The following is an 18502-nucleotide window of genomic DNA, read 5'->3' as shown; positions in this document are numbered from 1 at the left end:
AATGGAGTGGGGTAAATAGTCAGTCGTCGTCGACCAGTTCAGTGACGTGTGCCGGCCGGCCAATTATGTTAAATGTCTACCGTGTTCGTGTTATGTTTGTTTGTGTGTTCGATATACTTAAGATTTGACGACATTCAACGAATGTAATTATTTTAACGTTCTGTTTTTGATAATGACTACGTAGTAGTCGAAACTATAGTCAACAGACACCGACTAAGGAATTGTGGACGTCAAGGTACGTAACCTGTTATAATTGTCTTTATAGATTTAGCTAAAGCCTTTGACACCATTGACAGACGATTACTTCTTAATAAGTTGAAATGTATAGGGGTGAGAGGTGTCACTTTAAAATGGTTTGAAGATTATCTCGCTGAACGTATCTTGTTCGAGGGCGACAGCTGGCCGGAGGTGTACAGCAGCGCCGAGCGCGGCCTTCTCACTGTCAAGCCATGGTTCGACCAGAATAAGCTAACCGTAAACTTATCAAAAACAAAATACATGCCAATTTCACTAAGATCTGATTATGATCCTTTAGATTTATATTTAAAATTACATAGTTGTGGTGCCGAGATTGAATGTGACAAGTGTGAAAGTATTGAATGTGTGAATGAGTTTAAGTATTTAGGGGTGATGTTTGATGGCCGGCTGAAATGGACTAGTCACATAAATCAAATTAGATGTAAACTACGTAAATTCATTTTTGTTTTTTCTAATATATCCAAAATTTTACCTCTTGATCTTCTAAAAAACATTTACCATGCATACATACAGTCTATTCTACAATTTGGGAATCTAGCGTGGGGTGGTGGCTATAAAAGTATTCTGGCCCCTATCGAAATTATTCAAAAAGCCATTATAAAAATTGCTCTACGAAAACCTCGCCGCTACCCCTCAGAATATGTCTTTGACGAGTTCAAAGTTTTTAATCTTTCACAGCTTTATGTAAGATCATTAATCATATACATTTTCAAAAACAAAAATTCTCTTTTTAAACAAACTTCTCACAACTATCCTACAAAACTTGATTATAAGTTTAAAAATTTTAGTCTAAAATTACACAATCTCCTGATAAAATAGATATTTAACGGTAGGAAAGAAACTACATTTTAAAGTGAAATAGTGTGTAGGCAAACTCTGACAATCAATATTTTTGTATACAAACAACTTGTAACATAAACATTTCTATGACAGTTAGAAACCAGCTGTTAGTTAAACCACCACTAAAACGACTTAAACTCGTCCGTCGGCTGCTAGACGTTTTGAAAATTAAAACTTAATTTCTAAAAAACTGAAACCGTAACTAAAGTTATGGCTTCGACATTCCCTAGTTCTCAAAATTATCTTTCTTTCAACACAAAAAACATGAAAATCCGTCAAGTGGTTGATTCAGAATCGTGAAATGAAAAGCCCTGTCACGATTTAATATATAGGATTAGCTGGCTTCAGAGTATTCCAAATAAACTATGATGTGTCACTTGTTACAACCTGCAACGTCAGTCGAGTTTTTCATAGTAATTAACCTCCTTTTTCAGAATCGGTATTGAGAATCGGAATCCCTTCCCTGATTATAAATAATTTGCTACCAGTTAGTGTAACTTACCAAGAGCTGTCCTGAAAAGGAACTCGTCACCATCACGTAGGAACACGTCCCACACCCTGCAGGCCAGGTCCAGGTTCATGGTCTTGGTAAACACTGTGTATATCCAATCTAGCAGATACAGGTCAGGGGTCAACGTGGTGTTGGTGAAGTGACTGTACAGCTCGGGAAGATTTTCTCTACAATCATAGATATATTGACACTATTAAATTTATTGAGCACGTCTGGCGAGCCTAAGTAAAATTAACATAGTTTAATACCACAAAATAAATAGGAGGAGATAAGATAAAAAGTACTCACATACTACATGATATGAAATTACAGTAACATTTTTTTTACTGAAACCCTTGATAGTCATATGGACAGGACCTTTATACATAGGCATTTACTCATGGATTAGCCCAAAGCCACATTAGGCGGTCAAAATCTGGACATTAATTAAAAGGGATATTTCTCAGGCTTATTCTCTTGTAATAAGTTGTAGAATGTCTTGAAATATGCCGTAGGAAAAACAAAATTACTCTAAATACTACATTAAATACTAAATGCCATGATCATGACTAAAAATGTCATTTTTACTCTCGGTCATCTTGTACCAAAGTTTTTGTACAACATTTTAGAGGTTCAGTTTTTGATGTGAACATATCTGTTTTGAGTGGTTGTGGGTGTGCAAGTGGATGTGCACAGAGCTACAGACCAATACTGATCAAATAAGGTATGTGAGTACTAATCCAAGGTATCTTTTCTTTTTTTCAGACAAAAAATATGTTACAAAAATTATAATACATATAAAGGATGGTCCCCACATAGGCAAAGTCTGTGCGTGGGGAACGATTTGTATCAGTCCATTTACTACAGAATCTTTGATGTCCATTCAACTTATAATCAATTTACAATACTTTATACTACTCGACATACCAATACATAATTAAGAAGGAAAAACACTTTCACCAGGGGGCTACAGCAGAAAACTTAACTTAAAACCTCATGATGAAAAATTAAAAAGGATAAATAAGGTATAAATAATAAGGTATCTCCAGGTGTTTTGTATATATTTTTTTTAATTTAGACTTTTAATGGTGTTTTTTTTTCATAAGACTTTAAAAATGGAATTTTCAAAAACTGCTTGAAGGAATTTGGTTGAAATGTAATAACTTATGTAGTACGTTTTGTTATTTAATTTGAAAACAAATCAAATGTATTTAAACTTTGTACCTGTAAAAGATATTATAATAAGGTAATGAATATGAGTTTTCCTCTAAATATCTAGCAGCTAGAGAGGTATACAAGGCGCTGCAGTGTACAGAAAACTTTTGCATGCGAGATAATAAACAAATTGAAATTATTATTATAACTAACCTGAATAGGTGGTCATAAGTTGAATAGTAGGCTTGCATGTGTGGTTGACTGAGATGGAAGAATGCGCGGTGGCAGGGTTGGTCCAACAAATTAGCAAAGCATACAAATGCGTCAGCAGCCTCCATGTTGAGTATCAGCACCGCTGCGATGAACGACATTCCCTGCACAAACTAATAGTTTACAAACAAGAATGTCCTTGAGAATGAAAAGTAAAGTAATAAACAACACCCCAGCCACAGCAAGCCTGCAGACTAGGTGAATTTCTATTTATTTGATTGGGCTTTTACTAAAATATTTCCTTAGATGACAGATTTATTCCCTAGTTAAATAACATAATGTTTAAAAGGTCTAGGTTTGCTGCTACAGGTAAGGGAAATCATGTTTTAGTAGATTGTTTTTTTTTTACCTTTAAAAACATATAAATGCATTCAGTACGAATACAGTGTAGTTGCCAGCTGTTCACATTCAACAGATGACAATCAAAAACTGGAGGTTATGATGAAGTAATGGAAAAGAGTATCTTTTTTATCAGATTCAAAACTAATTATAAGATGGATACAACTCTTGCCAAGTGTTTTCCTATACCAAAAATTTGATTAGCACAGATTTAGATTATTGTCTTTTAATTTGCAAAGTTAACATCAACCCATATCAATCGTTAGTTTATCTCAGACTTGATTAAATTTTCTTAGTATATTTTAAAGCTCTCCCAAAAAATGAAAAGACCCAGGCCTAGACCTAATTATTTAAGAGGGCCTATATAAATTGAGTAACAAATAATGAGGGTAGCAAAGTCACTATCACCATTCTAGTTCATAAGATTTAGATTGTGAAAAGTACCTACGTACAATAAAAAATATAGGAAACAAAAAATAACAAAACAAATATACAAACAACGCTTGAGGTTTCATCAATATAAAGAAGAAATATCCATCATAACAAATATTTTAACTTATAAAATAAGATTGTAGATTAGTTAAAAGTTTGATATGAAGCCATAAACAGTTTTATGGCAGCAGGCAATGGCCAGCGGCAAATAGAATATTCACAAGAATACTGACTGAGTTAGAGATAAAATTTAACAGTCATCAAAAAACTACTATCTATCTATCTAGCTATCTATTAATCTATATATTAAAAAATATCGGTTTTCCTTTTCCGAGTCCGTCCGCCTCTTCTACCCGACCGAGTTTCATGATTTTGGTCTTAAATTAAAGGTATGCACGCGTAGATTTGCCATCAAGCATCGGCATTCATTTATCTGACGTACTACTCGAGTTATGCACAAACGTAATTTGCTCCCTTGTACATTTCTTATGGGAGATAAATTTGGTTTTTCTTTTCCGAGTCCGTTCGGCTCTTCTACCCGACCGATTTTCATAATTTTGGTCTTAAATTAAAGGTATGCACACGTAGATTTGCCATCAAGCATCAGCATTAATTTATCTACAGTATTACTTTACCAAAAAACATAAATTAGATTTTTTTAAATTGTTACTTCAATTGAAGATATATTTCCTCAGTTATAATTACGTAATCCTATATGTTTTGGTCTAAGAACCTTCAGTGAAATACCAGCTTTCATTTGAGCCCTTGATTATTAAGATCGGACGTACCTGAAGCGCGCTGCTGAATTCCAAACAATAAAAAATGTAATTATTTTGGGATTTACCGACGACCAGTGATCAATAACCCCATTTTTATTTTAGTTTGTTTATATGTTTTGTTCTTAAAATACTCCTAGAAATAAAAGCTTTCATTTGAGATATAGATCGTTCGTATCAGTTATGTTCAAACTACTGTATTACTCAATCAAAAAACATAAATTTGGTATGTTAAGGAAAAGTTACTCTTTGTAAAGGAATAAACAATAATTTTATATTCCTCTATGTCAGCTGTTTACAAATGTTTAACAACATTTGTTTACATCAATCATATGTACTTTTGTACTTTTCATTACAACAATTCAATTCTTTCTAATAAGTCTTACTCATTTTTCTCTTTACATTTTTTTTTAAATTAAGTTTTTTTTACACTAAATTCACTCGGTCCTTCAGTATTATTCCCCATAAGTTAAATTGTTTGTTTTTTTTTTTTTTATTATACAACAGGTCTTTTAAATGGCACAAGGCTTATTGTAAAGAAAATGCATAAAAATATTTTAGATTTGGAAATAATAACGGGGAAGAACATCGGGCAACGTGTACTCCTGCCGCGCATTGATCTTTTGCCTTCAGATACAACTGTGCCATTTTCTTTCAAGCGAAGACAATTTCCAATTAAGGTAGCATTTTGCATTACCATTAATAAAGCGCAGGGGCAAACAATTGATCGGGTTGGAGTCTACTTGCCTGAACCAGTTTTTAGCCATGGTCAGCTGTATGTCGCCTTATCGAGAGGAAAATCATTCGAAAAAGTTAAAGTGGAAATAAAACCAAAAGGACGACGCACATTGAATATTGTATGGAGAGAAGTGTTGTAAAGGCAGATGATTTAATATTTGTATTTATATTTTATTTGTTATTTAATGTAATGGTGTAAAAAAACAAATTTTATTTATAACATAAATTATTAATTTGAGTAAAATGTTAACACTTAACACTAATATTCAGTTTAATAAATTTAATTATCTTAAGATTTTCTGAAATAAATTTCAATGCTGCGGAGCAGCACATGTCCTCTAGTTATCTATAATATTAAAACGAAACAGTGTTTTTTTATTTCACGATTCTGAATCAACCACTCGACGGATTTTCATGATTTTTGTGTTGAAAGAAAGATAATTTTGAGAACTAGGGAATGTCGAAGCCATAATTTTAGTTTAGGGTCCCAGTTTTTTAGAAATTATGTTTTAATTTTTAAAAAGTCTAGCAGCCGACGCTAAGATTTTAAACTAGCTTTTGGCATAAAATAATTTGCTTAACATAACAGCTGTAAACATTCAGCTTTTGTTTTACAAATTCAGCATTTGGATAAAAATGTAAAGACATACTTAGGGTTAACTTATTTATACTATGTGTAATGCTAATCATTGATACGTTCAATTCTTCTGTAAGAGGATGGCAGATTAATTAAATATACATAGTAAAATACTAGGATGTTCAAATTATTTTTTTAAAGCAATCGTTGTAATCTTCGATTTGTTTTAGAGCATTATAATTTGTTTTAACTAACAGCTGGTTAAATATAAACTATGGAACTATGAGGTTATTTTATTTTTGTCATTGATTATAGGAAATAATTAAGATTAGTAGAGATAATTAGACCACAGTTTAAACCACAGTTTTAACCAAAATTAATTAAAACACAGTACAAATCGAAGCTCTGTACACGAGTCTTAATAAAAAAGGATAAATGCAAATTATTTTACTGCTCCACTTTTCAAGGAAAGATTATAAAAATAACAATGTTTACATGTTTTAATTCTTCATGGTAGCTTTTTGTTTACAATTAATGTTTGTCTGCTTTATTTTTGTTTGGATTAGGCCCGGAAATATTGATGTTATAAAAAGAAGATCAAGAATAATCAGGAATCACGATTTTAAAAATTGCCACCACAACCTCAGCCGGGTTTTATACAAAGATAAACAGATGGATGACATAGATTGGACACAACGTCAACATTGGCCTAGGATACTGCAATTAGACAAACCATCCTTTTATGAAATCGTGTTCAGTTGTGGTTACGTTTGGGGGCGCCTATATCAGCGCCCCCAAACGTGAAAATATCACTTTTCTTTCAACTATGAATATATTGTAGTTTAAATTAACTAATATGGGAAATTACGATGTACATTTATTCAATGAGGGTGGGTAATTATCAATGATAGAACTGATAACGGTATGGATAATAAACATTGACAATTACGTCATTAGCTTTACTAGCGTGTTTACTTTTTATATTCCTGCTACATGTGACCAGTTCTTTTTTTCAAATGAATGTTATTTGAACCAAACAGCTGTTTCAAAACAAACTGTTATTGTTTTTACTTTTCTTTGTTTACGCTTATTTATTTAGCAATTAATGCAGTGAAATTGATATAAAGGATAGGTGTGACTATTAGTTTTGATGTTAGGACACCAAAGTTAAATTATGTGTACTGTGAATTTTATTGGATACTATAGTTTTATTTTAGGTCGTTTCTATTCAGACCTACTGGGAATTGTGTATAGTAGTTGTATTGTGGTGATAATAATTGTTATGGAAGAGGCAGGTATGCTATGGAAGGTGGTATCGTTGACTAGGTCTATACACTTCTCAATTGAATATTACTCTCTCTCTACTGGAGGCTACTTATAATCAGTGTGCGTCTGTGCGAGTCGGCTGCAAATCTCACTTCAACGCTTTTCACATCGTAAAAATTGCAGAATTGCTGTTTTATTGTAAAATTATCGGATTTAAAATGCATATCGTATAGGCCTATGATGGAATAAAAACATATTTCGTCACACAACATTTGTTTACAAGATGATTTTTCACATTAAAACTGCAAGAAACTTTGTCTTTATATATGTAAACTAGCTGATCTGAATTGTACACGGTTTTAACTGACTACTGAATTCCCGTACGTAGGACGGGCTAACACCTCGTATTATATAATATTATAAAGAAGAGGAGGTGTTTGTCCGTGTGTCTGTGTGTCTGGGTGTTTGTATAATTGTATGAGCTAATCTCTAAAACTACTGAACCGACTGGGCTCAAATTGCACACAAATGAAGCTACAGCTCTGATGATACATATAGAACTATTCCTGCTTCGATATTGATCTAGGACTCTGCCCCGTGGGCTTTCAAAAATCTCAGGTGAGATTTAAAAGTAAATATTTATTGATGGTATGGTATCCATGGTAACAAAGAACAAACCCACAAAGCTTAAAAATCTAAACAAGCAGAACTAACTGTCAAATGAATTTTGATTTCACAATTTCATACAGCTGGTCCAAACAAATTAAATACTGCATGAATATTAGAACAGAAACTGCATGGATCATAAACATCAATAAACTATGTCACTCGCCTGAATGTAAATATTATTTAACATTACTTAAATGGAACTGTTAAACCATAATTATGTCAATGCCAAGAGTATAGGATTCTTTCATTACAGTCATTTGTTTACTGAGTCTCTTCTAATATTTGTGAAATGCTGTAATAATATGTTACAGGGAATAATCCAATGTTGAAAAAAATATTTTTGGATCGATATAGTAAAATAATTAAGATTCTATAATCATTGCCGTATCAACCTAGGCTCTTATCCTGGGTTTTAAAAGAATTATTTTTTGGACATATTTTTGTGTTATCAGTAGGCCTAATATTAATTAATTAATATTAATGTTAATTACCCCTGCTGCAGCAAACCTACAGACTAAGCAAATTTCCATTTGCTTGATTATTATTTCACTAAAATACTGTTGGATATATTTAAGTTTCATGATTTAAATCAAACAATTAACAATTCCATATTTATATTTTTCCGTTTCAAACAAAGCTTAGCCCAAGTAATATTTTCCGCTATTCAGCCGCTCTTTGAGATAACGAAGGTATGCGGCCTTTGCCCTCAACGCTGATATCCTTCCAAACGACACAGTCCACTGTCGTCCGCCGCTGAGTAATCACCATATTTCTATCGTCTATCTGCATAATTTTTTCATCATCCCACAACTTAAATTCATTCTTCATATTACAACCATTAAATTAATCAGTGTGTACAGTGCTAATAGAAGTGACACTAATTCTGTTTTTTTCCAAGAAGAAATTATTTTTTTGATCATTAAAAGGACAATTATAGAAATAGTGCAATTAGTTCAACGTGTACATGAACAGTTATCGTCGACGAAGCCATTGCCCAGTGCTTTAAGTCAGGTGGGGTACCCCAAACCAAATATCTCTTCAGCTTCACTAAGGTCTGTGACAGTAATTTAACATCGTTTTGCACTTTTTAACAAGATACTAAATTTTAAAACTCAAATTTTAGTAGCCTAATTAAGACTGATTAATTTCAACCTCTAAGTTACATCTATTTTTCATATTTTACCAAACAAATATGTTAAACATTTTGTGATGGATTTTTGTTTACAGTAGACCTACAGACCATTCAACATGTTATTTTATTATACCTTAAAATCTATCATTGTTTTTGTATCCTGGGTAGCCTAAATAAGTGTTCAGAGTCTGAGTCAACAAAAACATACTAAAAAAAATTTTATTTATATTTATTTTCAAGTATCAAGTTAAGTAATACAGTTCAATTTTATTTCCAAATTAATGGAGGGAGTGAAACCATTTTTAAGGTATTTTTAAATATAGTTTCTTTTGCATACTGACTCCCCGTTGCAAGGCACGGGTATAGCTGCTAGTTTTTGTGGTAAAATAGAATTGGGAAAAGTCATAAAGGATAAAAAATAAACATCTGATAAGCCTTTTATGTGCTCGAAACTACAGTTGACTACATAGTAATTTGAAAGTAATTATTACAACCATACTATACCAACTAGACCCTTAAAATTAACCATAAACAAGCAAAATACAATAATTTACAGGAATTTAAAACTGTATTTTACTAAACTTCTTCTGTAACCATTAAGCTTGCATTGTACACTTCAATATACTAGATCAGTTATTGTTATATTTCACTCTGCCCATGATTGTAGTAAAACTGGGCATTTGAATCCAAATTAAACAAAATTGGACCACGATTGATCAGTTATTGTGTTCACGGAAATACACTTATATATAAAAAATAAAAATATGAGTGATTGTAAATCGGTACGTGTCTTGGTCTTATCATGCCACCTATTTACTAAAATGCATCTGATGCTAACTTGGTTGATGGTAGATCACTGGCATTAGTACCATGGGCATATATGCCCTGAACTAGTGATTTAGAAAAAGTTCAAATTCGTTCAACCTACTTGATAAAGCTAAGAATTTGAACCCACAAAAAGTTTCCCTTATATTTTGAGCAACTCTTAACCAAAGTTGTGGGTGAGATGCTCTTTCTTACCTGCACATAGCCAACATCAGGCCTGTAACAAACATAAGCAGCCAACAAGCAGTGCAGCATGTCATAGTATGGACCGCCTCGCTGGAAGATACAAAGGTGAGGAAACGTACGACTGATGTCTAGCTGTATAAGCTCCATGCTAGCTTCCTTGTCGTTCTCACTACTCGGTCCTCCTCCACGCAGCCTATCTTGGGCTCTGCAAAGACAACATTTAACATAGCCTATAACACTTATCCTCTAAAAACAACATATTTTGTTCAAAAGTTGTCTTTGCAATACAATGGTTCCCAAGGACATGGAAAATATTTAGGTTCAACATTTGTACTTATCTGTAATTAAGAGTGAGAATAAAATCCAGGCCTAACCATGCAACTAAAAATTAGTTCTCACCTCTAACTTAGATACATAGGAGATTAAAATTAATAGGGATGAGTCGATTCTCGATACCATTGATACTTGGCCTTTGGTATCAGTATCAAGAACCGATCATCAGAAATCGATTCTGATACCAATACCCGTCACGCCCACAAGACCTACAACTACAACCAAGTTTCCGTGACCACGGGAGACGATGAAGACGTCTTCTTGGCCACAGGAGATGTTCATAATTATGCCGCGATGGCGGAAGACAACTAAGACATTTCCGTAATCGCAAGATAGTGACGTCTACACTGCCGCGGGATGTGTTCATGATTTTGCTGTGATTGTGGACCTCGACGATGATGTTTCTGTGACCGCGGGAGTCAATGATGACATCTACAAGGCCGCAGAAGATTTTTGTGATTTTCCTCGATTGTGGGAGACCACGATCACGTTTGTGTAATCGCAGGAGACGATAATGACATAACGTGATAACGTCCGTGATAACGTCATCACGGCCACAGAAGATGTTCATGATTTGCCGTGATAATTTCTACGTCATTTCTACATCGATGACGTTTCCGTGATCATGATGACGTCTACACGGGATAAAATTATGCATGGCATATCATGAAATGTTCATGATTATGCTGAGGTAGCGGGAGTCAATGATGATTTCAACACGGCCGTGGAATAATTTCATGATATTGCTGCGATCGCAGGAGACAACAATCGCCTTTGAGTGATTGCGGGAGACGATAATAACGTCATCACGGCCACGGAAGATGTTCATGATTTTGCTGCGATCGCGGGAGTCCTTGATGCAGTTGTTGATGGAGTATAGCAGGGGCAAAATTAATGCTATGTCCCGAAATCACTGCGCCATCATAAAATATCTGAAGCGATCATAGTGATTTTTTGAACATCTACCACTGTCACGGAGACATCATATCATCATGAACGTCTCCCACAGTTGCGAGGTATCATTGTATTCATTTGCGACGCGGCAAAGTCACTGACAAATCATGAAGACATCATTATCGTCACCCGCTGCACAACAACTGCGCTATCTGGCGATATTATGATTTTCTCCCCCCATCATCATTAGTTAGCCCACAAAATTTAGGCTGTTGAAGGGTAAGTACCCTCACTACTTTTTACTTAAAATATAGCCTATGTTGCAGCTGGTTGACGCAAATGATCTCAAAATTATTGAACACACGTCAGAGCATAAAATTTAACAAGGCATGCATGGACCTGAACATCGCCCCCAACTACGTCCAAGTAAAAGTAAAGAACAAGAGCTTTGCTGCTCAAAAGGCCAAATCTTTAGCAGAATCAATTTGGATAAAATACCCCTACCGCAGCAAACCTGCCGACTAAGCAAATTTCCATTTGTCTTAATTGATTTTCAATTAAATATATTTTAATAACATTAGGTTTAACGAGTACCTAGGTTTGCTGCTACAAGGAAACTAATAAAGTGTGTTTTTTGTAAAATATTGATAGCTTAGTACAAAATAAAAAATTTTATCAAAATACAAAATGTATCCATAAACAAGCAAACTACAACATTTGACAATATTCTCCATAAGAATAACATGGGAATTTTAAATGTACAATTTTTTTTATTTTCTCCGTTACTATTAACCGAACAAAAATACTTTTATATACTAAATTAATTGTTTTTTTAAGCTCTTTAAAAAGGTCTAAAGAGAAATTGGGAAATTTTGTGTTTTGAGGGTCAAAAGTGAGAAAACCCAATTTTTACCCCATAAAACCCCCCCGTAAAGCCCCGTTCCCATTGTCCGATCATGCTGGTTTGCGAACTCATTCAAGTTTATCCCGCTTTACACCTTTAAACCAAATTTCATCAAAATCGGACAAAAATTACTCAAGTCATCGCGTTCACGGACGTTTATATATATATATATATATATAAGTCTATATTAATAAATAATATGTAAAATAACATGAGTACCCTTTTTTTATATTCTTTTTTATTTAATAAATCACAACATGTTTCGTCTCTAAGGACATTTTCAAGTGTGTTAACCTAATTTCAAACAAAAATATTATGTTATGAATAAATACAGCTGTTAATTTTGTTAGTACCTATGTGAATGAATGTTTAGTTGTTGGTTTTTCTAACACTTATAATTTTGTTAAATATAGGATTAGTGGTTTGTGTGTGTACTATATTTAAAATGTTGTTTCTGTCTTCTTTGTAGTGTTTATATATGTGAAAATTTTCTTTTATGTTCATTATGGTTCCTTTGTTAATAATGTCTAGTATGGTAATGTTTTCGTTATAATTTTTGTATGTATGGTATATATATAAGTATTGTATATATATAAGTCTATATATATACATATATAAAAATTTGAACGAATGGTGTTTTTGGCCTCTGGGGACATCAAAATGAAAAAGTAAATCGGTCCCGGGTCTAGGTCTTACCGTGCCACCTACGGTAATAGATTCTTCCCTATAGGGAAATTCGCTAAAATGAAATTAAATCTCTCTACAAGAAGAAAGATATGTTAAACAATTTACTCTTGAATTCACACATCGACATTTTGAATGCAATCCACCCTTCTCAAATTAATAATGTTTTGATGAATATCGATAATCAAATAAATAAAATCATTTTCAGGAAAAAAGAAACACAAAAATGCAAAATAGAAAAACTTGTTGAATTACAGTCCAAACCAATTGAGTGATTCATATCAAACCATATATTTTTTCCTAGAGTAAAAAACTGTACAAACTTGACTTTTACCGAACCCGAAATGAACGTCCTCAATAAAGGACTCAAACACAACATATTGAAAAGAAATTGGAATAAAAATTTAACCTCTGAGTTGTTAAATGCTGAGATAGCTATTAGCTCCATCAAAGATGAAAACTCTAAAAATTACGTCAGGCAGATTATCTATATATTAATACGCAAGCAGTTTTCTTTTCACAGTCATAACTCGATAACGGCTTGATGGATTTTAAAGTTTGAGGTGTCAAATCAAAGGTATTTTCACGTAGATGTGCAAATACGTCTCAGAATACACGTCTAAGAAAGGGCTCCACTTAAGTACACTTAAGGGCTAAAGTTTGGAAGGCGGCGCTATCTGTTGACATTAGATCAAACTCATTTTCTTTTGTTTACAAAATAACATATGGACGTAGTTTGAAATAGTTTTTTTAAGGTTAACCACAGACTGCAGGACTTAAAACTTCCAGAGTAAAGCTAGAATTTATATTTTGTTTCAGTCTGTTAACTAAGTCTGGTTCATAATCAAGAGTTTCCTAGCAATACTAGACAACAAAGTGTTTGTAATAGTTAAATCATAGACAAAAAGAATAAATATTTAATAAATATTTCATTATTTTTGACTATGGTTAAATTGATTTACCATCGTACTTTACTGATTATCATGTAGTTACAGTTCGATGCGATGAAGTGAATGTTTAAAAGTGATTATTCACAGGGCAGTTATCCGTTACATTACCATATTATCATGCAATGTACAATGTGTATTAAAATTCCAGTTCCTATACAGTGTTTTATGTTGTTTGGTTAACTTTCTTATTTCATTTCAATTTAAAATCAAATGCCGCGAGTACGACGAAGAACTGTGAGTGGCTGGAGGGAACGCGGACATGACCGCTTGCATCAACCTCTCAATTGAACATTTGACGGGTACATAGTGGCAGTACCACCGTTGTGATACATCCAACCTCCAACCTCAGACAAATTAACGTTAAATGTTAACATTGTAGTGATATTTTAAGCTTAACATTTTAAGCAAGAAAAGACTGACCGAGACAGTTAAGTTTTACTCTTTGTTACTATAGATGAAAGGTTTGTTTACCTCATTTGTGCAATTCACCATACCTTCAGGATCTTATTGGAAACTCCCAATCTGAAAAAAGGACTGTGATACTTATATCCAGAAATTATTTGGATAAAATTTGTCGATTCAATTCTGCCTTTACCATGGTCAGCTCCGAAGCTCATTAAGATGAGAAAATTCCACAGGGGATCGACAATTTCAAGATTCATGACACGTTTTACCACCGACTAGGTCCTCTAATTCCTCAAGAAGGTGATGATCCTGAATACGCACAGATATATAAGTGAGTACGACAATGTCACTAGAACTCAAAGGAGAATTATGCACAATTCAAACAAAAAATGCAAATGAAAAAATATGTGGGAAATAGGGTCACATGCCCATTTGCAAATCTTTGAAGACGTTGGCAGACATTCTGTAGTGACGAGAGCTCCGAGGAGTCAAGTGAGATTCTTAAACAATAAACATTCAATAAACTTGCTAAACGCCTAGAGAAAATTCTTAGGACACATACTGTCCTAAAAAATGACTATAGCTTAAAAAATTCAAATAATTTCATTGAAAAAACTAAAAGTCTCAACATTCAACAACACCATATTTTAGCATCGTTTGACATTACAAACCTATATACCAACGTTCCAATAGACAAAACTGTAGATTAGTTTTTAAAAACTTACAAGAAAATTCAAGCCTCCTACCTGAAGCCATAGAAGAAATAATATGTCTCCTAAAGGAAATATTAGGCCAAAATTATTTTTCGTTCAATGGAAAATTCTACAAGCAAAATGAAGGTCTTGCCATGGGCTCCCCTCTCTCGGGAATCCTGTCAGAAATCTATTTAAATAACATAGACAAATTTTTTCTGATAAAAACAAACATGTAAATAGAATAGTGAAATACTTTAGATATGTAGACGACACTATTATAATATTTAACGGCAACAACCGTCAACTTGATTTACTACACCAATATTTAAACTCTGTGTCGCCGAACCTAAAATTTACTGTGGAAAAGGAAGTAGACAACAAAATAAATTTTCTGGACCTCACTCTTGAAAAACGCAACAATACATTGGAGTATAGCATATACCGTAAACCCACGACATCCGACCAAACCATCCATAGCACATCTTACCATCCATATTCTCAAAAACTGGCAGCTTATAACTCAATGGTCTACAGACTACTAAATGTCCCACTAAGTCCAGAAAACTACAATAAAGAGCTTAATATAATAAAACACATTGCCGTGGCTAATGGATACAAATCTAAAATGGTAGACAAAATCGTTGCAAAGAAAAAGGAAAATACATGCCGCATGCCAGCAAATAATGATAATAACAAAGTAGTGTATTGCTGCGTTGAATACAACCACCAAATAAACAACTATTTGAAGAAAGATCTCAATAAACATGGTGTTAAACTAGCGTTTAAAACTACAAATCGGCTGCAGAACATATCTAAAGGCAAGCGCCCACATGTTGATAAATATGAAAAGACAGGTGTATACCGCATAAAATGTGCTGATTGCCCGAGCACTTATGTAGGACAAAGTGGGAGAGCTTTCAAAATAAGATACGAAGAGCATCGACCAGCCCCTACACTTAAATTGCAGAAATCCAAATTCGCTCAGCACATTATTGACAATAACCATGATATGCTGGATATAAATGACGGTCTCGACATTCTACATTATTGTGGGAAAGGAAACTTATTAAATACCTTGGAGGAGTTTGAAATATATAAGGACCTAAAAACCAGGGACAGCACACAAATTTTGAATGAAAAACTCAATTATGAATCCCATTATATTTTCAACACTCTACTCCGTCACTACAATAGTCCTATATCAGCTGTTGATAACGCAGACGACAATCCAGAGTCCACGTCGGTCCTTAATAACCTGGTTCAGTCTACTTCCAGTCCTGCCCGCGGCAATGTACGTGCATAAGTTGATAGGCCTATCTGTTACCGTGTATTTAATCGTTTCGTGTTTTGTGTTCGTGTTAAATGTATGTAACAACTCTGACGACACCTCAAGAAGTGGATCCTTTTGTGTGCCTGATGATGGTGGAATTTAATAACCACCGAAACATGTAGCAAGTTTATTTTCGACACTATAAAACATTCAAGGATTGTCTGACAAGGTACATTTTTAACCATTATTAGTCAATTTTTAAAGCTGAAAACAAAGCACCACCTGGCCAAATAAATTGTATAGTTTTTTCCAATACTAATAATGTTAAACGCGTATCCATTCTAAATCTGTCGTTAGATCCATTTGCTTACCCTCATATGTTCCCAACCAGAGATTTGGGTTGGGGCCCCTAATTTAAACACGCCTGAAACAGAACATATCGTAGAAATAATTTAACAATGCTAGAATAAGAGTAGCAATGGTTGGCGTCAAGAGAGGAGCTACATTAGGTCAAAAGCTCACTTTACAGTGTGTGGTTGACATCTGTGTGTTCATAGAGTGCAGCCACCTACTATACATAAGAGATAAAGATAACCAAAGCAGTATGAGAGTGAATGTGAATTTAAATATTGTAGATTACCTTTATATTTTTACATCATAATATTTTTTATATACTATAATCAGTCATATAAGTTATTTTAGAGTGACTCTTTGATTAAGGTCTTGCTGTTTATTTTTTTTTGTTTATTCTTTTAATACAAGTTTCAGTTTTGCTCGATTTCGAGCAACGGGTTATCTAGTTGATATTAAAGTAAAAACAATACTGAATCAAAATAAAAGTAAAAAAAAAAAAATAACCATCTAATAAATGACATAAACACCATAAAATCCATTAAAGAAAAACTGATTACCCACAAATGTATTGCAACAAAGGCTGACAAAGGTCAATGTATCGTTATGATGAAATTAAACGATAACAACGATAAGGTTTTAGATTTTATAAACAACAGCAACATCAAGGAAATCCCAATGACCCGACTGATCTCTTTCACACCAAAATAAAAACTGCCATTAATAACACATAACATATCTTCAATGAGGACCGAAGCAACTACCTAAAAATGATAAAACCTAAGGCACCAGTATTGAGGGGATTGCCCAAAATACATTAAGAGACCATGCCTATCCGACCCTTGGTAAATTTTACATCTGCTCCATCCTACAAAATCGCAAAAGCTTTAGACAGAATACTTAGAAAAAACGTCAAACTAAAAGAAAACCACAGCTTAAAGAACAGTTTAGAGCTAATAGATTTGCTAAAAGATACTAAAATAGAAAATAGACATACTTTAGCATCATTGGACATAGTCAGAGATAACCTGTTAATAAACTCCCAACTCAGCAAAGACTCCAGAAATAATACACCTCCTTAAAACAACTCTAGATCAGAACTACTTCAACTTTAATGGGAAGTATTATCTACAAGAAGACGGTCTCGCCATGGGCTCGCCGTTGTCCAGTATACTCTCTGAAATATACCTTAACAACTTTGAAAATACAAATATCCTCTCTGCCAACAACAAATTTTCAAAGAACATTTTTTTTTATAAGAGATACATTGATGGCACCTTTTTGATTTTTAATGGTAATTCTACAACTTTAAATTAATTAATGGTAATTGGCAGCTACAACTTTTAAATAAGTACTTAAACAGTATCTCACGAAACATCAAATTCACACTTGAAATCGAGAATAACAACTCATTAAACTTCCTAGATCTCACTTTGACCAAAAGCAACAACAGCATCGTCTACAAAATATTCAGAAAGCCTACAACCACAGATCACACCATCCACGCATTCTCTAACCATCCACAATCCCACAAGATGGCCGCTTACAATAGTTTTGTTAATAGACTTTTAAAAATTCCCATGTCTCAGACTGACTATAACAATGAATATGCATTAGTAAAATACATAGCCGTCACCAATGGCTACAATAGTAATATCATTGACAATATCATACGTAAACAAAAGAACAGAAAGCAACTACAAGAACCCAACCAAAACTTTGTCTCCATAGAATATGGTAGCAATTTGCACTACACCCTAAAAAACGAATTGAAGAAACACAATATTACCTTGGCCAGCAAAACTACCAGTAAATTAGAAAGCCTTTTAAATCAACCTACTTCAAAATTAACCAATTATAACAGCCTAGAGGACACCGGAGTCTACAAATTATCGTGCAGCGACTGTCAAAAATGTACATAGGACAAACAGGTCGTTCATTCAAGAAAAGGTTTAACGAACACCTCCCCAAACCTAAACTGCGAACTCATTATTCTAAGTTCGCCGAACACCTGATCAACGAAAACCACAACGTTATAGCTGTACTGTAGCAATAACCTAAAT

The 18502-nt window shown here is 33.7% G+C and overlaps 1 protein-coding gene across 1 annotated transcript in view; it reads right to left on the bottom strand.

Annotated features, from left to right (window-relative positions):
• The window catches only part of LOC128997893 (TBC1 domain family member 14-like), a 121436-nt gene that overhangs the window by 19555 nt on the left and 83379 nt on the right, over nt 1–18502 (bottom strand). The window contains exons 8-10 of the mRNA XM_054423684.1: nt 9963–10158; nt 2957–3117; nt 1601–1776 (exon numbers count right to left, since the gene is read on the bottom strand). Coding sequence (XP_054279659.1) covers nt 1601–1776; nt 2957–3117; nt 9963–10158 — 533 coding nt within the window. The remainder of the gene's footprint in view (nt 1–1600; nt 1777–2956; nt 3118–9962; nt 10159–18502) is intronic.

Source organism: Macrosteles quadrilineatus, unplaced genomic scaffold (genome assembly GCF_028750875.1).
Source record: "Macrosteles quadrilineatus isolate MER2022 unplaced genomic scaffold, UCM_ALF_1.0 Scaffold_1__1_contigs__length_201487025, whole genome shotgun sequence".
NCBI classification, from domain to species: domain Eukaryota; kingdom Metazoa; phylum Arthropoda; class Insecta; order Hemiptera; family Cicadellidae; genus Macrosteles; species Macrosteles quadrilineatus.
This window is presented reverse-complemented; position numbering and strand designations above follow the sequence as displayed.